Source organism: Carassius auratus, chromosome 44, assembly GCF_003368295.1.
Source record: "Carassius auratus strain Wakin chromosome 44, ASM336829v1, whole genome shotgun sequence".
Classification (NCBI taxonomy): Eukaryota; Metazoa; Chordata; class Actinopteri; order Cypriniformes; family Cyprinidae; genus Carassius; species Carassius auratus.
In genome coordinates this window covers 1,547,403-1,572,281 of record NC_039286.1, presented here as the reverse complement: position 1 = coordinate 1,572,281, position 24,879 = coordinate 1,547,403, and the positions used below count along the sequence as shown (strand labels likewise).

At 36.9% G+C, this 24,879-nt stretch overlaps 1 protein-coding gene across 1 annotated transcript; it reads right to left on the bottom strand.

The window, feature by feature from the left end:
- Positions 1-778: 778 nt before the first annotated feature.
- Positions 779-23,366, bottom strand: LOC113062068 (immunoglobulin superfamily DCC subclass member 3-like). Its single transcript, XM_026231602.1, has 14 exons — positions 23,079-23,366; positions 16,198-16,509; positions 15,113-15,257; positions 14,884-15,014; positions 14,536-14,673; positions 14,284-14,442; positions 8,225-8,390; positions 7,580-7,830; positions 7,320-7,484; positions 6,816-7,004; positions 5,500-5,616; positions 5,285-5,411; positions 4,942-5,077; positions 779-4,573 (listed from the first exon to the last, which is right to left on the bottom strand). Exons 1-14 carry the CDS (start codon positions 23,122-23,124, stop codon positions 4,493-4,495), a joined length of 2,163 nt encoding a protein of 720 aa, XP_026087387.1. The 5' UTR covers positions 23,125-23,366; the 3' UTR covers positions 779-4,492.
- Positions 23,367-24,879: the final 1,513 nt, after the last annotated feature.

Genomic DNA, 24,879 nt, shown 5'->3' with positions numbered 1-24,879 from the left:
ACAGTCATACAAGAGCGAGCGAGAGAAATATGGACGAGAAAATGAGCGTAAAAATGTTGTTGAAAAACTTGGCTCTGTTGTGTCAACTTATTCTACGTGAATTCAAAGTCAGAAAGGGGCACAGCACTAAAGACCTGAGGATCATTAACTTTTCCCCAGCTTTTCCCTCCATTTAATCCTGAGTAAGTGATTTGTACATTTATCTGCAGGCATGTCCTTCAGGTTCTCTCTGGGCATGTTGGGGCATTTGGCAAGTCTTTGGTGATTTGCTGTAATGTGTGAGGCTCTGGGATTTGGATAAATGGGTGTCAGATTCTTCTGTGAGGTTCTGCATCTTTCTCCACCATTATAATATTCCCTAAATAATAAGGACATTTGTTAAGGAAACCTAAATTAATTTATGGATTCTATACAAAGAGACGCATACTGTTTTTGTTCTGATATACAACAGATGTTTGTCATGCAGGAAACCATCCAGATTGATCTATGCCTGCAGCAAAATATGGAAGATTACTGGCTGAGGAATGGCTGCATTTCCTTTTATTTTTGAGGGACAGTGCAGTGAATGATCGGGTATTTCGGCATCGTGATTCGGGAAGTTTCGATTCCATTGGCCGGTTAGTGTAACATGATTTCAGAAACATGAATGTCTTTCAGTCAGTTGTCTATTGTGTTAACTTGTGTGTGTGACTATTTCATAGATCAATAAAAGCAATATTTTACAGTCAACTCTATGTCATTATACATCCAGTTGAAAAGTAACCAGACCAAACAAATCTTCTTGTTCTTTGTTTTTATTTGGTTTCAGGCGCCCTGGAATTTGAACAAATTAGGAAAAGCAGAGACCAGAGACTGTGCTATTACAACAGTCACCTAAATCAAGAGCGAGCTCAGCAATGAAATCTTGGGGCATTTCTAAAGACATTCCCATTGGTTGCTAGGTAATGGCAGACATCATTATCTCTTCGAAACAGGAAAGGAATTCATCAAAACCCATTCTTGAGAACTTGTCACTTTACAAGTTAATGATGCAATACAGGAGTATGTTGAGGAATCTTGACATTTTTGTTTTGAGATCTGGTAAAGACCTACAAGTCAATTAGAGAAATCCTGCACAATCTACATAGCAACATGATAAATGTGAATCGCAAGCTTCATTGCGCTAACAGATCAATTCAGAGACTACAGCCTGTATATTAAGCCATTATAAAACAATTCAACAACCGTGGTTCAATTATTACCCTTTGTGCATTCATTGTCTGGTCCCTTTGCTCTGTATTTGTCCATTCACTAGACACCAACCCCTCGCTTTAATATTTTTGGTTGGAGACATCACAGTCTCAAAGTGTTTAAAGCTTTTGGGTTTTTAGGTTCAAATAAGGAAGTACATGTTAAAGCATTTTTCTCATTGGTTCTAGCCCTCAAACTCTAGTTCTCAACTTTTTTTTCTTTTTTTTTATCATTGGGTCATAATCCAAACAGATGGGGGATTCACTCATTTATGTGTGCTATTTAGCTGTTTGAAACCTTTGTAAAACTGCACTTGGTATCTGCACGTCAACATAGGAGCCATTTACCCAAATTGAAGTGTAGAATATAAATGCAAACAAACATCATGAATCCCAAATCACAGCCTGCTTCATATGACCCACTGTTTTTTAGGTTCCTAACAAACACTTTCACATTCTCCTTCATCTGCTACAGAGAAATGAAAAATGAAAACAGGCATACATCAAAATGGACATAGAAAAAAATAGCAATAGCAATAATTAAAATATTATTAATAATAACATTACTAAAATGAACATCAAAATGCCATCTTTCCAAACCAAGGTAGGTACCATGACAACTTTGTGAAAGAGAATAGAAAAAAAGTTCTACAAAAAGAACCAAATATTGTTTAAAATATGAATAAACGTCCAAATATTGTTTAAAATATGAATAAACGTACTTTCCAGATCACGCTATACAGCTAAAAATCTAAAATCCTCCCTTTATTCTTTCTCGAAACATTTCAGTTCTTTCAAATGAACACAAGGATGGGAGTTTTAGTCTACGAAGGGGCTGTTTGAAATGCAGCGATTGTGGGTAAATGTTTTTAACACTCATTATGTTCAGAAGGTCAACCTGGAGTGGAGTAGAACGTCTTCAGGTAAATAGATCATCATAGCAAGAGGACGCTTTGCTTTCTTGATACATATCACTTTAAAAAAAAAATCAAGTTCTTTGGTTCCATTCATATGTTACTGTATACACATCGCTCAGTTGACTTTTTTTTTCTTTGACCACTACTGACTCCAGGTTTGACCTGCTGTTAGCCAATCACAAAACACACATTTATGCATGATACATACTGTACATATACCGTAACTCATGCATGCTCATGTGCTTGGCTAACGAAGTGTTACAAAAGTTAAAGGGTATGAATGTTAAATGTGAAAGAGGTATTTGGCATTATTATTATTCTACTATTTGGCACGTACAACTCTTTTATTATAAAGATGATACAAATATTCCTTCTCTTGTATCAGCATATAAAATCTCCTTGAAAATATATCCCATTTTCATTTGGCTATAATTTAAATGTTAAAAGGTTTTCAAATAAAAAACTGGCAGGTCAATATCAAAAGAGGGAAGATGGAAAATGTTTGACTATTAAAGCATATTATTGTTGTGTGATTGGGTTTGTTATTGAATCCATTTTATTGCAGCTTCCCCTTTTAACATGACCTGCAAAAACATTAACACAATGGCTTCAGTTCATCTAAAGAGCAAATAGATATAAAGACAAATGAAGACCTACATTTTTTTTTACATCTTTGGATATCATAAAGCTTGGTTTTCATATCTCACACATATTTTTGGATAATCTGCTGCCATGCCTGTTTGTTTGTTTGGGGAAAGAGAGAACGCAGCAGTTTCTCAGTAAACCCAAAGTCAACCATCATCTCGCAGCTCCGTCAAGTTCCCATGGCAACCGATTTGGCATCTGAAGAAAAGACCAGTTGGTTTGACTAAAAAAAATCTCTTTGGATAAACATCGTCTCGATGCCATCACATATTCCTTGGTGGAAAGCAAAATATCCCAAGTGTTTGGTTTCACAGGTTTTTGTGGAATCCACATGGAAAGGCCCCAAAATATCCCAGTACAATTCTCAAGGGTCCACACATCCCATGTGGAATTATCAGATCACATTCTCCGAAAACAAAATGAATCCCCTTCTGTTCCTGCTATTTCATCTTTTTCTTTGGAGTTTAGCAGCATCAGAAAGGAATCCTTTGATCGGCTTGGAAGGATCCTAATTGTGGATGGATGGACGTCTTAAATGGCTCTGTAAAACATTTCTGGACGATGAGTTAGGGAGGGGTTCCCAGACAGCTTTAGTCTGCTAAGGCAATATTTGGATCCAGAGGATGGGCAGCCACGGTCACAGTCTCCATGGCAGTCGACCAGATGGGCACCTGAATGCAGGTTCTGGAGGCAGCTGGCACAGGCACTGACAGGGGGAAGAGTAGCGGGTATCTGCTATTTTTAGGCTGAGGTAGGCAAGTTTTATTAGCAGGTGGCTAATGTCAGCCCAGCATAACATTCTGAGGTAGCTATCTTTGGAGGTATACAGCTTTTGGCGGGGGTTATAAAGAATAGGAAAGAGGGAAAGGTGGTAAGATCCATCAACTTTATGGTTCCTCTGGGGTAGAGCCTGCCTCGAGGCATGTACGGTGAAACATATAACAATCAATTCATTTGAACTCACACAACCACAAGCGAAGGCAAAAGCAAGGCCACGTTATTCATCTTGGTATATCCGAGCTAAGGCTAACAAATGAAACAAACCTCTGTTCCCTGAAATCATTTCCACTGAGAGTATGGCTAGTTGTAGCTTGTTTTGTAAATCATGTAGGTCACTAAATCGTATATAAGAGTTTGACTGAAGAGAAATATTGAGATTATTTCAGTGGCTGGTCTTTATATTATGTGGCAGTTACACAAAGTAAGGCTAATTTTATTACCGGAGGACACATTGCAAAATGAATTTTTGGTTTTAGCAGAAAGCCCTTTGATAATAAAATATAAAGCGGTTTTGGTATAAATTTTGTTTTGTTTTGCTTCTATTGTGTATTTATGCTCCGAAAGAGTGCAGTAACTATTTGTAACTTAGCATGCTAGCATAAAAAATGTCTACAATATATCCTAAGGCTATCATTTGGTGTTCTTGTGCGGACACATCAACATTAAGATCTCAAAGGAGTCAAGTTTCGGTTCTATAGGCAGGGAGTAAAAGCAACAAACGGGTACAGACTAACTTAAACCAGCTCAGTTAGCCTCAATTAGCAAAACTTTTGTAGTTAAAACAGGCCCATTTACACCTTTAAACAGTAGCAGCAGTTTCGGTGACAAACAGGGCATGATAAATATGGACTAAACGGGACTTTGTGGTGGGCAGGCTAGGCAGAGGAACCACAAGGAGGTAGATCACAGAGGCAGTGCTAGCTAAGTGCCTGTGCCTGGCAGACTGGATGAGTGCTGCTCTATAAGAACCTGGCATTGGGCCTGCTGATCTATGTTATGATCCTGAAACAGAGAAAACAACCATTAGTATCATAAGTTACCTTTATACGAAACCCTGACAATCAGAGACTGTTGATATACTTTGTTAGCAGACAAAAAAAAAAGCTCTGAGAAAAATTACTATTGAGTAAAACAACAATCCTGCAGAGCAAATTCATAAGCTGTAACTAAAGTGACACAACTGCGGTAAGATATGCTACTCATATACAGATGAAATGACAATCAAGAGTAGAATATATCTATTCACTAACTGCATGAGATGAGATTTTGCAGCATCTATGGTCAAGAGAAAAAAATGAAGGTGGCTACATTTGCTAAAGATGGCTTATTCACAGTTATAATGTGCTGAGAATCTTGACTGTAAGTCTTACTTGTGGAGCCAGTTCAATGCCTTGAGCAGGCCGTGCCATTCCCGCTTTTGGGATGCCATTGTTCTGAGGATGGTGCCCTCCATCTTCACCCTGTGGTACAGACCAGCTGTCCTGAGTCCCCTTCCTACAGAGAAAACTGAGACAAAATGCAATGTATTTATTATAGTTACACTATTACATATGTAGATATATAAATAAACAATAAACAATTATATATTACTATATAATGTAATTAATATTATTCTTATATTGTAAATTTATAACATATTTCATGTTTGTGAGTCCAGTTAGTAGAATTCGCACATACAGTTTCATGATGTTATCTAACCAAAAGGTCCATTACCTGCGCCGATATCCAAACATGAGGAAGAGCACACAGAAAATGATGCAGGCCATGCCAATGTGGATGCCAACCACAATGCTGCTCACCGAGCTCTCTACACCCCTGCAGTTACATTCAGTCTCCTCTCCTGCAACAAGGAACATGATTATTATACAGTGCACTTATTTAATAAATGATAAATGTAATTACGCATGCCAACACAAATGCTAATTTACTTGATCTGGTTTTAGCACTAGTCCCGCCCTCAGCCAGTGACACGAGTTTCTTTGAAGTCTCACTCTCTCCATTGCCATTGTAGGCTACCAGTTTGACTTCATACACAGCACCAGGGTCTTAGGGGGAAAAAAAGAAAAGAAAGAAAACTGTCAGTATCACACACACTGATAATAAATCAAAGCTACTCATGCATTTGTCTCACACATACCGAATCTAATACATATACATTGAGCTGGTTTTGTTGACTTTGCAGTCACAGTAGGACTATTGATCAGCTGAGTCACTGTGATTGAGGTCCAGTGTAAAACCTGCCGGCTATTATGGTCCTTCTTTTCCTTGGGCTATTTTCTTTTTATGGGTTGCAGGGTCTGTTTTTGTCAATGTCTCAATTTTCACACTCTTCAGAGTTCTTTGAATTCATTTGTCAAATAACAATACTAGGAAATACTTAGAGGAGTGTTTGTTCTCTGATGCTCATGATACACATCAGGTCTGCTCTTCAGGTGAGTGAAGGAACATTTCAACCTTCACTGTACAAACATAATGGCTTTTTGAGACCTGCTGTAACAGACCATGTAGGCAGAATATGGAAATTATAGAGTTTATAGCATAATACATTAAAATAAGCAGGGCTGGAAGGAATCTAATGGCTATTTGTGTGCTGGCATGTTTTTTTTTTTTTTTTGCTAAATCCAATAACCCCACAATTAGAGTAGTTTTATATGCAGGAAGGAAAAAACATGAAGAGAAACATTTTCAGATTGATTTGTATTGCACTTTTCACACTAAACCTCTTTGCAAAGCAGATTTAAGATTAACTGACACATTTAACATTTAAAACATAGTCAGACTCCTTCTCCATTTCATACATTATCACAGTTCATTCGCTATAGTTTAGAAAGTGGTAATTAAATATGACAAGAACTCAGAGTTAAACTGTGTCAGACAGATTCATCTTGATAATGGCAGATAACACTTAAGCAAAACATGGTCAGGTCTAAGTGTCAGAATCATTTTTGGTCCTAAATTTTTTTCGCGGTTTTACTGGTAGTCCACTGTATGAAGATTTGGGTATAATACTTAGGGTTAACAGTTAACAGTGTCACAGTTCACTTTATTTTGCTATCATCACTTACATAAATGAACTATAGTGTCCTGCACCCACTAGTAAAATATTTTTTGGTTTGACTGTATTTGGTTACATATACAACTATCTGCGCCCATTATAAAAAAACAACTTTCTTCTGCATATATGTGTTACATATTGTTGCATCAATAGTTTCATATAGTTCACACAAACAAAAAACCCCTTTACCAAGATGAGTAATGGTGTGAGCATTAACATGGCATGGGAACTGAACCGGTCCCTGGATCTCTCCGTGTGGGACCCTGCGGTACGACAGTCGGAAACCCTCAGTTTTCCCAGGCTTATTGGGCAGCTCCCACAGGACCTGGACTGCAGTGGTGTTTATTGCTTTGGTGAAAAATGTAGGTGGACTGGGCACTAGATAGGGTACAAAAACAGAAAGACTTTTATAATGAGCTCAGAGGAACAAGGAACAGAGCTCATTCTGTTTAAGCAAAAAACATAAGGTGGATAGATAAAAGAGAGACCATTGAAAAAAATGAAACAAGTGCTGTGAAAAAAGCAGGTTCAATCAGTGGGAAGGATGATATTAAACAGAGGGAGCCAAAAATACTGATGTGGGCCAGAGAAGAGACAGTGAGGGAGAGAGGGGAGAGTTTGAAATTGTAGTGACCTAAGCAAAACATAAAAGGAAATAGCATGCGATGTGTTTATCTGTGTGCAGGTACATACCGCCCCCTAGTGTTGTGGAAACAACAGTACTGGAGTGTTCACTAGCACCCAGTGGAGAGTAAGCCTTCAGGTAGATGGAGTAGGTGGTCCCAGGTTCAAGGTTAGTGAGGTCATGCTGAAATGTTGTTTTACTCACAGCCTCCTGTAGTTCTTTGCTTTCAGGCTCTAAAAACAAAAGTGCACCAATTACAAAATATTATTCCAAAAATATCAGTAGAGAGCGAAATATGTTCCAGCATCTGAACTCCAGAGACACTCACCGCCATATTTGCGGATATGCAGAACGTATCCGATGATTCCGTCTGTGATTTCGGCTGGTGGCTGGGTCCAGGAGAGCTGCAGGGTGGTTTTAGAGAGAGCCGTGGCTTTCAGGCCCTGAGGGGCATCGGGCAGCTCTTTGGCCAGAGACACAGCCAGACGAGCGCTGGCCTGGTTTGTGCCAGCAGAGTTTTCAGCGATGCACTGGTATATGGCCTCATCCTCTGATGTGATGCGAGTTACGGCCAGGGTGCTAAAAACATTGGTTATATTATTATTTTAAATCTATACTCTGGATTTAATGTTACCCTGCTAACATTCACAGAAATGACACATCTCACAATTTGGATGACGTAACATAAAACAGGTGAACACTGACATCTAGTGGACGGTTGGTAAAGTTGGTGGCGTCTCCATACAACAATAAACAAATAAACAAATAATAATTATAATAAATGTAAAAATATAAAAATCTATAAAAATCTAAATAGGTATATAAACAAATAATTTTGTATTTCTATTTGTCAATTTGTCTGTTTACAATACATGCCTAAGTATTGCTTGAGGTTCTATGGTCTATGTATTTTAGCTCTACGTTTGTATATTCCTGTTGATACTTGTGAGTCTCATATGATTTAAGTGTGTACCTGTTATTGTTAGTGAGCTTTACATTATCGCCAGGCGTGAGAATCTTTCCATTCTTCAGCCAAATGATATGAGGCTCAGGAACACCCTGAGCTACACATGTGAAGACAGCACTGCCCCCTGCTGGTTTAGACACAGACTGCGGCCACTGAATGAACTCTGGAGGAGCTGAGAAGAGAAAGAGAGCGAACAGGGGGAGACCATGGTTATTATAGTTAACTAAAATTACAACTAAAACACAAGCAAACTATTTTTCTTTGACTGAAATAACTGTTTTGTTAATAAATATATATATATATATATATATATATATATATATATATATATATATATATATATATATATATATATATATATATTACTAAAAACAACTATAAATAGAACTGAAAAAAACTATATAGCATATAAAAAAACTAACAAAAATGACAAAAGCAGACAACAAAAATACTAAAAATTAAAATAAAATTGCTAAATATAAAAATTCAAACTAATTTAAACTATTCGAAACTAAAATATTGGTCCCTCACTGATAATATAATAACACTGGATGAGACACAAATAACACACATTATTTATTTAACCGATTTAATAATGTAATTACTGTATATCAAAACCAACTGAATAATATTAATAATTAATGTGTCTCCTATTTCGATCTCCCAAAATAAAAACTTCGGTAACACTTTAGATTATGGTACAGACAGTATGACCCACAGGCAAAGCCAAATTTTCTGCCAAATGAGAACCAGGTATACATTTGTTTAACGGCAAGACATGTTAATATTTATACATAATGAATTAATATGATTTAAATATTTCATTTTTGCAACACTCTCATTTACACTAACACTAAGATCAGTTATAGAACTTAAACTCTTTTTATAACTGCTCTGTATTTTCCTAAATGAACCCTGCAGCCCCTCCTCTGTCTCAACAGCACAGATGCAGCTTCACCTTTCCACTTGACACCCCTTCAACGTCCACACAATGGCCATGCATATACGGACTGTGCATCTCATTGATCTACTGACACCCACCACAACCAGACACCCCCAGAAGAGCCCCCTTTCCCTGGGAAGAGGGTCTGAAGTGGTCTGTGGTGGTGTGGAAGGTCATAGGTCAAAGGCAACCCTATTTCAATGGACAGCTATCAATAAATGCCGGCACAGATCTTTAAAACAACGCAGCTTCCCCTTCAAATGAGGTCAAAATTTTTACAACGGTTGGACAAAAATATAGATTTGCCAAATCAATATGAGCCACAGAGAAGCTGTTTAATTGGGTTTCACAGCTGATAGTTCTGTTTCTCATCAGTGTCCTGAATAATATCTCTAAACAGAATTAAAAATGAAGATTCAAAAAAAAAAAAAAAAATTCTGAATCAATTTGTATTCAAAATGAATTTAGTCCCAAAAAAATGAAACATATAACTTGAGGTTATAATACCATGACAAGACATTAAGTATCACTTTACACAAAATTCATCATATCTGTGCACATAGGTCTGGAATGAAGAATACAGCTTTTAAAAACACTTCAGTGGGTTCTGCTCAGGCTTTAGGGTCAAAGTGAAAAGTGGGAGGGGCTGGAGGGGTGTGAATATAATGAAACTATAGCAGGGCACAATAGGACAAAGGTCAGACCTCCATAGTCAAGCTGGTGTGTGTGTGTGTGCGTGTGCGGAGTGGGGTGTCATTCATCAGCCACGTCATTGTGGTTCTCTTCTCTCCCAAAAAGCATTTCACACTCGAACCGGTGTAGAACTATTGATGAATAGAATCCCCTCGAATAGAAATGTTTTGAACTGGGGAAGGACTAAATAAAAGCCCTGAGAGAGTGCTGGTACTGTGTATGCTGTATCTGTCTGGCTGACATACACATCCATGAACATTAAAGTTTTTTATGCTTTTGAAAGAAGTCTCTATAATTTGGTACTCAAATATGAATAATATTATTAATAAAATATTAGCAATGTTGAAAACAGGTTTTTTTATTTTTGTGCAAACCATGGCACTTTTGATAAATCATTAATGCATCCTTGTTGAATAAATGTAATATTTTCTTTAAAAATTAAAATAATAAAAATTTAATTAAAAAAAATTAAAACTATCCAAAACTTTTGAATGGTAAAAAATATTATGCAGCACAACTATTTTCAACATTCAACACTGAGGACTGGAGTAATGACATTAATTATGAATTACATTTAAAAAAAACATTCAAATAGAAAACAGTTTTACATTTTACATGGTAATAAAATTTCACAATATTACTGCTATTAATGCATTTTCTAATAAAGTAGGTGAGCATAAGAGACTTATTTTCCAAGCATTAAAAAAATAAATAAAAAAATCTTAATCTTGACTGGTGGTGTATTACTATACTACAGAACATTTAATCAATTGATAATTAATATTAACCCTGATTTCCCAAAAATTATGTGATGAACTTTGTACCATGTTTTTATAAACATGATCAGCTATCATATAAACATGCATTTTAAAACAGTTTAAAAAGACCAGTTCTAGTCCAACTTAAATTGAACTTCTTAAGTACATGTAAACGCAGTGAAATTCAGCTATAAATACAAGCACACGTAAAACACTCATGCACATGTTGATCTGTGACTGATTCAGATGGATTCATAACTTCATAACGTAATTTCCCATGCCTGCAAACAGGAAGCAATCAGAGTACAATTAAATAACAGCCTCAGCTTAGGGGGGATCTGTTTTCCACTCTAACAACTAACCAGCTGTGTCTTCTTTACAACCAGGATCAGAGTCCAATCCATCTCGTGTATTGATCAGTTATTCTTTTATCAGGGTCTCAGATCCTGACCTTGAGTCTGATCAGGTGGCTATTTCTCATTCGTTTATTTCTGGTGTGTGACTTATGCAAACAGGTAATATTATTTAAAAACATGGCTGCCTCCTCATGAACTGGTTTCAAGTCACATGTAATGACGTATATCAATGAGCCTCATGTTTAATATGAAATGCTATCTGGCATCTGCTATGATATAGGCATACATTTTCAGATAAAGTAAATGTTACTTAAGGAAACCCTTTAGCTCAACCAGAGGACTATATCCTTTTATTTTTCATATTGAAAATATCCCAGGGTGAAAATAAAGGAAGTAGTTCCCTCAACACAAACTGTTATACCGTCACAATCCCCCCTTGAACTTTGTCATCCACTGCCTGACCACCAGCTGGGACAAGCATAATGCTATGAATACTGTGTGCGAGGGGGGGGGGGGGGGGGGCTTGGGTCATCCATTCTGCCGGCCCCTCCCTCTCTGCTTCATCACCTGTCTGTCAGAGGAGGCTCCGCCCCCTCTGCTGCCCACTCTTGTAAAAGAGCATTCTAGGCCAATGTCAAAGGTGAGAAGTGAGAGGGCAGAGGTGAGAGGGGATACCTCGCCCCTCCCAAAACATACACACTAGGACAACTGCTCTTAGCCTGTTTTTGTCTGTCTTTCTTTTTGTTCTCTGTTGTCCATATCCTGGCTCAGCATCTGTCCGGACCTTCATGACTGTGTGAAAGTGCAGACCTCACATCCACATGAGCAGTCTGGAGGACCATAACCTGACATAAGCAAACCCCTAAGCTTTGAACCTGACTAGGATGTGCTGATTTGACCTTTGTGACTGTTAAGTTATCAAATGTTCACACAACAGGACTAAAATATCAAAATTTCCCTTTCTGCTTCATCTTCATCATTTCAGTGCTTGTCTATGAAGTTACCATTATTTAAAATAATATTGAAAATAATTATTTCTGTGATGGCAAAGCTGAATTTTCAGCAGCCATTACTCCAGTCTTCATTGTCACATGGTACTTTAGAAATAATATACTTTTTTTATTTTTGGTGCTCAATAAACATTTTGTATTATCATTAATGTTAAAAACAGTTGTTCTGCTTAATATCTTTTGTGTAAAAATATATATATATTGTAACATTATAACTGTCTTTACTGTCACTTTTGATTATTTATAATAGTTTTAATATCTTTTTAAAAATATATCTCACATCCCTATATTAATATGTTATAATTTCAAGTTATATAAATGAACATAATTCATAATACATGAACTAATGAACAATATGATGCTTACATGGTAAATCAACATAAAAACTAGGTATTGTTATGGTATTTCATGTTACTGAATGTGTTAACTAATGTTAAATGTCATATATTGTGTATTACTAATCAAATATATTCTTGCCCAATTCCTTAATCGTGAATTTCAGCTCTGTGACACTCTGTGTTACTCTAAAATGTTGTTTTGCTCCACTGATCTGAATTACATAATGAGACTTTTCTCAGGGTTCGTTGGGAAGGTTTCTGCTTTCTTTTATGAAGAAATAACCTAACCTAATCTCTTTGTTACCATCTTACACAAAAAGTGAATCAATAAATGAATCAATACATTCAAAATTACCTCCACCAAATGGCTTCACTGCCAATTCTTTTGTAAAGAGACTGATAGGGGTGACTATTGATTGATCAGACATAAGCTGCACATTTGGGACAGTGACCAAGAAAGCACACCTGGGTGCAATTTCAGCAACAATTTAATAAATGAATGAATGCATAAAGCTAAGTGACAAGAGGATAGTCTTCATTATCACAGCAGATATTCAGCATGTGTTGAAATAAATATCTACCTCCTGGCCATCACTTGTACTGTTTAAGATGTTAAAAGATATTTATTAGGATCATGCTTACGTTATGTTCAGATGAATAAAAAGCTTAGTCGTTTACAGATACTACTACCAACTGTGATATTAAATATGACTTTTGTACTACACCTCTGATGGATGTTTACCCATTTGTTCTCATGTTGTTCTTTCCTAAAGACCCCCAGTGTGCAGCTACTTTAAAGAAAGGAAGGATCAAATATACCTCAGGGATATATGATCATGTTGAATGTACGGACAGTAGCAGGGTGATGGATGAGTTGTGTCATTGGGTAGTTGAAGGGGGGATATCTCCTAACAGCTGACTTCATTACCCAAGCTTTTCTTCTCAAGCCCAGCTGGACAGCACCAGCAGACCTCAATTACCATAATGGTAGTCAGAGTCCCACACCATCACACCCAGTAACAGAGTGAGAAAAAAAACCAAGAAGGGCAAAGGTGAGAGAAGGGAGGGCCTGAATATTGGCTTCTCCTGCTGTGCTGACCAGTCAGCTTCCATGGGTCATGTTCAAAACCAGTGCTGCTTGATGTCCGGTCATCATAACAGCTAAAAAAGACTTAATTCATTCAATACATACACTGCAACAATCACACACACTAAAATTAGGCTTGCACTGTTGTGCTCAGTGAAGTGTGCTAATAGTAAAATTACTGTAATAGCGAAGCTTTGTGAACTTCTGTCACAAAAAAAAATCAGGATTGAGTGGTGCGGGGCCAGCTATTATTTGCTACTTGGGTTAGGACCATTAACAAAATACTGAAGCTAAGATATCTACCTTCTGATTCAATACCCTACGTTTAACAGTTTGGGGTCAGTAACCAGTTTTTTGAATTTTTTTTAATGTTCTAAAATATTTCTGTTTCAAATAAATGCTGTTATTTTGAACTTTCTATTAACCAAAGAATCGGGAAAAAAATTCATAGTTTCCACAAAAAAAAAAAAAATATTAGGCAGCAACTGATAATGATAAGAAATGTTTCTTGATCAGGCAATAATAGAATAATTTCTTCAACATCGCCACCAAAGGAATACATTGCATTTTTAAAATATATTTAAATAGCAAACAGTTATTTTAAATAATTCTTAAAATATTTCAGAATATTACTGTTTTGACTGTTTTTTGATTGAAAAAAATAGCAGCCTTTGTGAACTTTGAGGATTTTTTTTTTTTTTTTTTTACATTTAAAAAATTGTACCAATTTTTGAAGAGTACTATATATCACAAAACACTGTTGATGATTTTTTTTTAGCTCAGACAAATGGCCAAAATGAGGAGAAATTAGAGGAAATAATTTTCAAACTTGAGTGGAAAATCAAATCAAATATCTTCAGTACAAATCAAAGAAGTTTACCTTGAACTACCAGCCTGCCCAATGCAGTACGCCTCATCCTGGTGCCAGGCCGGTTGGCAGCACACACATAAACTCCAGAATGCTGAAGGGAGACATCTGAGATCATCAGATTCCCTGTCCCAAGCACTTGTATGCCCTCCACTCCGATAGATCTGCCGTCTGATGGAAAAATAATGATGAGAAGGAATTAAGTTATGAGAAATCCAGAACATTAAGTTATCTTTGGTCAGTTTAAGTATTAAGGATTCATACCAAGTCTACTCCAAGACACAATCGGACGAGGGTTTCCAGTGGCGATACACTCCAGAATGGCGGTCTGATGGACGGTGATGGTGAGGTTCTGTGGGCCGGACAGGATGACTGGCTCCTTATAGATGCGAGGAACACCTCCTGAGAGTAGAAGGGCAAATACAGAGATGATGAAACTGGAGCTAAATGACAAATCACTAATATAAGGAAGGAAGACGTTTGAGCAAATCAATGTTCTGGTTCTTCAATGCATAATTGAGCACATTGTTTATTTACTGGATGCATAGAGTTTTAGGTTAAGGGTTGTACATGCAGTCTGGGGTGTTTGTCAGATCAAGGGTGGCTACTGACCGGTTACGTTCAGATAGGCCTCGTGGCTGTAGCGGGTGTTTGCCATATTGGTGGCAACACAGCGATAGACACCAGCGTCTGATTTCTTAACTCCTGTAATCTGCAGAATACCCTTTGGGAGAAGTGTGTACCTGTGAAGAAAGAGTAACATGAACGAACAATTCTGGAGGAGTTTGAGAGGAAGATTATAAAGAAAAACAGTAAGAACTGTCAGCGAGGACTGTGTTACCGGTCATCAGATGTTCCAAGCACAACACGGTCTTTCTCCCAAGTAATGTTGGCCTCAGGAATACCATTGACCTGACACTGGAAACGTGCAACACCTCCCTCATCTACTGACATGGGCTCAGGGTGAGTGTGGAATTTAGGAAGAGCTGTGGAACAAAGACAACTGACACAATTAATAGTTATTTATACACAAAATATAATAATAGTTTATGAAGGATCATGTGACACTGAAGACTGGAGTAATGGTTGCTGTTATTCAGCTTTGCCATCACAAGTATAAAGAAGATTTTAAAAACGGAATAATAAAAAAGAATAATAATTAAAATCTCACTATTATTTTTTTTTACTGTATCGAGCAGATGCAGTCTGTGCAATCATAAGAAACTTCCTTAAAAACGATTAAATACATTTTTATCAATATATAAATGTATCAAAACTTAGTGAGGCTTAGTTTAATTTTAAGATTATTTCAAGAAATATTCTTTAAATGGTTTTGCATGTCAAATAAATGTAACCTGTTTTGAGTATGTTAAGATATTTGGATATAACATTATATTGTTTTCCAAATATTTTCTAGATACAGAAACAAAATAGAAGCATGTCTTTTTGCAGTGAGGACTCAATGTGTATTCTTACTTTCTCTTATGTGAATTTACTGTGATAACTTGATATCGACATCTAAAATGGGAATTTTCATTGGGGCTGTAGGATGAGGTGCCAAGAGTATGGTGGTCTAAATAGCCTGGTCTTTTATATAATCAATAGGTAGGAGTGTTAGAAGGGGGCTCCCAATGAGAGTTCATTGTCATGGTGACATAGAACCTTCAGGGGAAGCATGCAGTGACAACAATAATTCTGGAGGATTATCACCCACCCTACTGCTTTTATTGGACCAAAGGGAAAACCAGAGGAAGATTGGAAAGGACAAAGTACCAGATAGTAAACAGACATGGGTACCTCCACTATATCAGGGTATTTACCACATAAACAATTAAGTGATCATAGGCAAAGCATACGATTTCAAATCCTAGAGAAAAACTATCCACTGTCACCCATGTTTGAAATGCTTTCTCCTCAGTCACTCACATGCAAGCTGCACACGGGCCTTGCGGCTGACCAGCATGCCGTAGTGGTTCTGTGCAGCACAGTAATACTCTCCAACATCGGTAGAATCTCCATCCCGTCTCTTCTGGAAGCTACGGATCAGGAGCGTGCCGTTGGATAGGACCTTCGCACGACTGCCTACTCCCAGAAGCACCGGAGCTCCATTCTTATGCCACGTCACCGTAATGGGGCCCTCGCCTTCCACCCTGCAGTCCAGCATCAACGGCCTGTCCCGTACTGCGGTAACATCACTGGGCTCCGTAAGGAAAGCCAGCTCGGATCCATTACACAAACCTGAAAGTGAGAGAGAAATGGAAGATGGGTCAGAACACAACTGAAACAAACCCTACAGTTAAAGTCTGTATGTAAAATGAATGGTGTGTATGCAAAATGAACATTGATGAAGTTCTATTGGGTTTAACAGACACTTAATATTCCATAATATTATTTATTTGTCTGCACTGATGCTATTGAAGGAGAACAAAACTGGATAATGGCTTTAATCTTTTGTCAAGCTTCTTTATAGCTGAATGGGGAAGTCGTGGCCTAATGGCCTAATGGCCTAATGGTCTAATGGTTAGAGGGTTGGACTCCCAATCAAAGGGTTGTGGGTTCTAGTCCCGGGCCGGACGGAATTGTGGGTGGGGGGAGTGCATGTACAGTTCTCTCTCCACCTTCAATACCACGACTTAGGTGCCCTTGAGCAAGGCATCGAACCCCCAACTGCTCCCCGGGCGCCGCAGCATAAATGGCTGCCCACTGCTCCGGGTGTGTGCTCACAGTGTGTGTGTGTGTGTTCACTGCTCTGTGTGTGTGCATTTCGGATGGGTTAAATGCAGAGCACAAATTCTGAGTATGGGTCACCATACTTGGCTGAATGTCACTTCACTTATGAGTTGACGACACTTTTCTTGTTTATTACAGTGAAGCTGATTTTGAAACATTCTGTTTTGTATAAAGCACTATATGTAAATGGGACTTCTAAAGACTTTTCTTGAAATATTTTTGGTCTCATCCCCAAGACTCAAACAAAAGGGAAAATAAATGCACCTAAAATAAAAGTAATAAAAATAAAAGCTCTGAGGTCAAACTTCCCATATCCACAAAACTGCATGTGTGTCTCATTACTGATGTCACTGTGAGCTTTAAGCATATCTGCCTGTTTACTCAGTATCACCAAACCAAACCTGGTCGTCACAATAGAGACAAACGCAATGCAGCCAGTGAACCATAGAGGGCTGTGACAAAGACGGAGTAGAAGGGATGGAGAATAAGGGTGAGTTATGGGGTCAAGTTAGAGGAATCTCTTTTGAGTAAACGCACCCTGATGACAATAGCCCTGTGATGACACCCCTTTCCCCAAAACAACTCCCAGCAACCACCAGGAGCCTTCTGCACCCCTCTCAGTCTGGACCATCTGCCCCCCCACACTTATACAAACCCCCACCATTCCAAAGCCCCAGTGGTCACATTCTCCTTTCAGTCTGATTCCAGGGTGACTTTCCCATGCCACTGGTTCACCCCGGTCCTCTCTCATTGTCAACTTGCTACATGGCCATTCCATACATCTTCTGTGTTTTTATATGGAGAACTCCAGACCTAAAGCCACCCTTAATGTGACCTCTCGAGATGGCCAGTGTCTCTGGCAGCTGTTATGTTAAGAAGCACAAGTCTGCTCTTGAACTTGCGCTGGATGAGATATGTACCTGGAGCATCTGTTCGGTAAACATAACCTACCCCACTTTCAATATGCACTTCTGTTCCCCTGCTTGCTAAAATATACTCATTTTGGACTTCTGGGGTCCTCAAAGACCACCTGCACTTGATCGTGACAGCTTTAATATGAAAGTCATAAGTGAATAAGAGTCTTAAAGGGATAGCTCACCAAAAAATGAGCTACTGTGCTATTATTTACAAATTAAGATATTTGTACACATGTTTCAGTATGTTTTTATCCATAGAATGAAAGTCAAAGGCTTCAGTGTTGTTTTGACATCCGTTGTGTTAATAATTTTTTTTTATAAAATAAAAGTTGCAACATCCTTTAAAATATCTGCAGTTGTTTGTATAAAGTCACACAGAAGATATTTTACACATAAAGGTACTGTTATGCCAAAATTGGGCATTTTTACATTTAGATAACCTTTACCATTACCTAATGCTGAATTAAATAACATTTTAAAAAAATTATCTTTAGCAAATCTCAAAATTAATATATATATATATATATATATATATATATATATATATATATATATATATATATATATATTTTTTTTTTTTTTTTTTTTTTTTTTTTTTTTGTAGTGTACATTATAATTATTATGGGTTAAATAATTTAGCTGTAACTTTTTTTTTTAATTATTGATTTTAGATATTATTTTAAATTCTAATTACATTTTAGACTTCCACTGAAGAGAATATCTGGGATGCACCTTTTGCTCCCAGTTAGGTCACACACTGAGCAGATGTAGATGGGATGAGTCTGTCTCTGCCGTTTTCAGTTTTATGAGGGCTAGCTTACATCTGACCCTTCCCTGACTTACTCCACCCGAGTGTTAATGAAATTCAGAGGTCCCAGGGGAAAGGGGGGTTATGTCACACAAGCTGGGTTCAGAAATACAGAGAATAACACATGGGCCTAAGCAATATAGGCATGTATGTACAAATACAATCTTAGTTTGTGCTTGATAAATCCAATTAAATAATGTACTGTAGTAGCATGGATATAAATGGACTGGATTTAACACTAACCATCTTAGAGAACAATTACTATGCTGTTTTCTAAGGTAGAGGTTTTCTGTTTCTGCCCACCTCACAATGGAAAACTGTGTTCCATGTTCGTCCCATTGGAGAAGTTTGTCATCATACCTCAAACTCCAGGATTTAAGATCTCCATAGTTGCTGCAATGATGATGTTGCATTAAGTATGTTTTTTATAAAGTCTATGCTAATAACCCATTCCAGCCTGCATGAGACCCAAGTAGAAGTGTGATTAAGAGCTCAATTATCTGGGGATAATTCTGATAATTCAGATGAGAGGTGGATAGAAATGGGGTTTTGGGGGATTGTAGATGGTCTTCTGGGCAGCAGGAGACCCTCACCCATCCCCACCCCTTGAGCTATGACCTCTGTCCCTAAAGGGTCATGAGAGAGTCTGTGAAGGGTGGATGAACAACGTGGGGCTTAAGGCAGACAGCCTGTGTCCAGTCACACACACAGTCCCAGCCCCCAGTTTGGTCCATTGTCCCCAGTCTAATGTTGGACCTGAACTTCACAAAACTATTGTTGGAAGCCAGACATCATTCAAATGACCTTCATCTCCAACCAGAGTCTCTAAAGAGTCAATGTGGCAAAGATCTGCAACCCCCCCCCACCCATTACTTTACCTCACTTAAATATATAGAGTCTCTGCAAGCATGCATTTGATCAAAAAATTGAGAAAAACATCCACATTGTAAAATATTATTACAATTTATAACGGTTTTCTATTTTAGCATATTTTAAAATGTAATTTAGTCCTGTGATGGCAAACCTGAAGCTGTGACCAAAACATGATTTTTTTTCTGTATTCTTCGATAAATAAAAAGTTCAAAAAAACAAAATTTATTTTTAGAAGAAATCTTTTGTAAGATTATAAATATCTGAATTGTCACTTTTGATCAGTTCAGTGCATCCTTGCTGAATAAAAGTATTTTGTATTTTTGAAAAGACTTATGAATGGTAGTGTACATATATATATAGAACTGCAATTTTATTTTCAATTTGTTTATGATTATTTTACTTTCTTTTATGTAAAGCACTTTGAATTACCATTGTGTACGAAAAGTGTTATATAAATAAACTTTCCTTGCAATGATGACTAATCGTAGGAGGAAAGAAAATTTAATGTCCAGGATTTAGAATTGAAACTTCAGAGCTATAAGACAAATGTTCTCATTTTAATGCTCATTATAATTTATATATGGGCCTCTCTATTGTCCAGAAAAGATTTTAGCATCACTGAAACTGGCCTTCCACTTTGAAAAAGTAATATAAGCTTTTGAAAGAAATTCTAAATGCATATGAACATTCCCAAATTCCTCTCGCTTTCTTTTTCTCCCATTATATCCATGGCAGCAGCAGGAGATCTAACATAAACAATAGCTGAATGCAAACTTGGGGGAGGAATTGTAAAGAACCTGGGTGGAAAGGGGGGATCACGCTGCTCCGGGTGGGCTTCTTTTGACTCCATAATGGGAGTTGAATTCTTCCTGAGTACAACAGCCACAAGCCGACTACACAAAAACTCCTTTTGTGTTGGTCATTTGAGGCTAAGTTGTCTTTTGTTTAAACACTGATTGTCATTAGGTGGCATAATATGCCAAGTTCAAAGTCATGCAAACCCACTTGCATTTCCTCTTTAAGAGAGGAAACAATCCCCTGCAGATTCACTCCACCCTCCTCATTAACCAATTACCACTCACTAATCAGCTCTTTCGGGCTTTACTTTTGATCTATCTGTATCAGACTTTTTAAAGGATGTTTTAGGATGCTATTTTCAGGAATATAATGGTGCTTAGTAAAATATATGTGTTTCTATTAATTATATCATGTCTGTAGGTCAACAGCTTTTTATGAAAAGGTCTTTGCCAGAAATAAAACCTTTGGGTAAAATCAATAAGCAATATGATCCCATTGGAGGGGGAGGACACCCCATCACTATGGCCTCAGGTCTTTAATTATTTGGATAAGGACCAGAAGGAAGTCCAGGGCTTTCATTAAGCCAATCTCATTAATGGAGCAACCAAGGGTTAAAATGTCCCTCTGCTGCAACATGTTAGTTTTTATACCACTGTAAATTCGTCTTTGGCTTTATGAACCCTGATGACTTTCTTCAACGGAATCACTGGAACTATACATTTTTTAAGACCTCTATAAACAAAGTAATTTTGTGGCCGATTAGCCAGTACCCTGTATTACAGTTTATTACGACACCGTCATTACAGTGAGGAAAATGCGTATTGCTTCAATTAGAGAACTGAAGTGGCTCCACCTTGATAGCATCAAGAAAACACAACTTTTTGTGGTGATATACTTAACATTTACAGGAGCTTATTATTATTTATAGTTATTTTTGATGGATTGGAAATTGGAAATGTATCACGGTTCCCACAAGAATATTAAGAAACCCAAAAGTTCTTAACATTGATAATAAGAAAAAGGCATCAAATTTGCATATTTGAATGATTTCTGAAGAAATATGTGACACTGGAGAGTGGAGTAATGGCTGATGAAAATTCACATTAAATATAAAACTCACTCTTCATATAGATATATATAGATTTATATCATTTTGGTCAAATTTCCTAGGTTTCTCAACAGGAAGGAGATCCATGCAGTGATTGAGACATTGGCCACCCACTGTAGCCTGTGCCCTATGTGGATTAGCTAGATGGGTGTCTTGTCAGGATCACCTACATCTCCCTTCTGGTGTGAGAACTTTCCACACATGAGGAGTCTGTGGAGGGATTACTCCAGCATAAACATATTCAGGCATGCACTCCAACAGCTTTAAGATGATTTCAGATTTTCCATGGCTCCCAAATAAGGCTGGAGCAGTGTTATGGAGATCAGGGTGTTGGGTCAGGTCAAAGGGGGTGGGGAGAGGTGGCCACTTTTGTCTCCCTGGCTATCTTTTTGCTCCACCCGCTTTTGACTGCTCTGCTGTCCAGGAGGGGGACCCCAAAGGTTAATACTGCCCAAGGTCAACGCAGCCCCTCTGTCTATAAGGTCATCTGTTCCTACCCCCTCCTCCCTGAGACTCACCATCTCCTTCTGTTCAACTTTACGACAATGTTTATTTATTATTCCACTCGAGATTTATTCTAAAGAATACACACGATCCAAACTAAAGGCCATAATATCTGGTTGGAAAACAAACTGTTTTGATCCCAAGTCAAATATAAGAATTATTGAGAAGAAGGAAAAAAAATTTAGAGGAAAAATTATAATTTTATGCAGGGTAGTCTGATTCCATTATATATGCTCTACCCTGATAACTTATATTTATATATATGTTCTTCATAAATTGAGAAGGGGAGAATAAATTAATAAGTTATAAAGTAGATGTATAAATAGAAATTTAATTTTAAAACTACACAAACGTTTTTTTAACATTATAGCAACACTTTTTTCACGTCCATTTAACTTTCTTTTTTTTTTATGTCATATATATATATATATATATATATATATATATATATATAGATAGATAGATAGATAGAGAGATAGTCAAATGTTACAAATTAATATAATATAATTATATTATTTCTAATAATATAGTTATATTATATTATATTATTTCCAATAATATAATATAATATAATTAGCCTTTAGCAAAGACTGGATGAAAGTGAATAGTAACACCTGGAACGACTTTATTTAACTTTTAACGTCCAAGACACAACATCTTTGTGCACCAATAGCTTGCCCTGCATCAGAGTAAAGAAATTCTAAGAGTATTTGATGTAGCTAAAGGAAAAGCAGTAATATATAAGTAAATATTAATATTTTAATTAGTTCTGAAGCCATACTTTCTTATTCAACGCACTGCTGAGGACATAATAACTCGAAATAACAATCAGGCAGTTTGCAGTATGTAGCCTATAGTCCTAGTCACATTACAAACAGTTATTATTTTGATGCAGAACATCTCAAAATATGATCTTTAAATCTTTCTAATCAAATGCTTCTGTAGAAACATACTTTTTAAAAAGAAACTGCGTGGAAAGCAAAGTGTACATAAGTGAATAGTAGGCTTAAATAAAATGACTAAAAGTATATCATATATAATGTATATGTATATAAAAGTGTTTACTCACATGAACCAATAAACGTCAGGAAGGATAGTAAAATCCGTGTCTTCATTTTTGCCGTGCAAGTCCTTTTTAAAAATCGAAACAGGTAGGCTACTACTTATTTGGGGTAAAAAAAAGTTTAAAAAGTGAAATAACAAAAAACGTTACTTAACTAGTGCAATTGTCTTTCTTTTGGAATACAATTTCCAAACGGAGTAAACCTACAATAACATCGTTACTTCCACACATTCACGGCGCTCCAGCTGGGCGCTTCTGTTCACGTCCACGGACACTTTGAGACTAACCCGTGAGGGGTATTCAGCACAGCGCTGAGGGCAGCGATCAGTCATTCATTATTCATGATGTTGTTGTTGTTGTCGCCGCTGACACGCGCGGTCACCACACAGACGTGGACGCGCGCGCTCTCGCCATCAGTGACAGGTGGCTCTGCGATGAATCAATCGTTAAACGAACGAACTGCTGCCTTTGGGTAGGATTCGTTATGACTGACATTACATTTCAAAACAATCTCACCCTGTGTGCTCAGATCCATTAACACCAGGAAAACACCCAACAAACTGATTCAATTAGCATGCAGCGATTAGCATATGAAGCGGCATGAATGGATCTGCATGCTAAATAAAGTGAGTTGCCTGCCTGCCCAGGGACCTATCCCCTCCCATTATCAGATACTAATTGAAGAAACGTTTGAACAGGAAAAAGAACAATAAATTATAATACTGTTCAGGCACACGATAAAATAATTTATTAAGTCATTTATTAAGTCACATAACAAACTGTCGTTTTATATAAATCCAGTTAAGTTATTTACTAAAATGGAAAATCATCAAATCTGTATTATGCATGTAAAAGAGCCCATTAAAATGATAAATAGCACATTAACAATGTTACAAGAACGAGGTCATGCTGTTAAGCAATTTAAAAAAAATTTTTTTATTATGTTTAGAATTACATTTTTATAATGTCATTTACATTTTACAAACCCAAAAAGGGGAAAATAAAATAATTTGTTACATATATATATGTATATGATTTAACATTAAAATTCTATATAGCATTTTATAGTCATGCTGTTAATTCACCAATTACAAATATTCTTCGTAATTCAGTGTACAGTCCAAGAGTAGAAGTCCAGGCTTTTAAGACTACAAGATAAAATGCTTAAATTCAGCATTTTTATAATTTAATACAATTATTTTCATTACAAATAATAATATCAGCATAAAGTCTCGAGTGATGATGACTGAATTCTTACATTATCATATTCCCCTTCCATTTTTTGTTTAAATGAATTATTAATTTATAATTTTTTTTTGTTTATTTCCAAGTTTGAAAGCAATTTTGAAACCCATATATTTTCAGTATAAGTTTTTTGGGCCCAACTCTATATTGTTTTCTTACACAATATAATAGGTAGATATATGCAGATGTGAAAAGGCACTTTTAATAAAATGGCATTACCAAAATAGCAAAGCGTCTCGCATTGTATAATGTGTAACAGCATAATGCTCAGCACATCTCATTATGTAATCTAATTATGTTCAAGACATTAGGACCAAGGACCTTTAACATTATTTATCAACATGAAGGCATAAAAGCACCAACATCTATATAAAAATTTAGAAAAAGAGCAGCAAAGAAGTTTTTGTGAACCTCATTATACTGTATCTGTTTTGTTTTACAGGATTGGCCGTCCTCAGGTCAGAGGAAGAGATCAGCGAGTGGAGCAGAGAAAAGGAATCAGACAGGCATCACCTACCGTTCTGCTTGTTCCTTATCCTATTAGGTGCTTTATGGCTGCCCA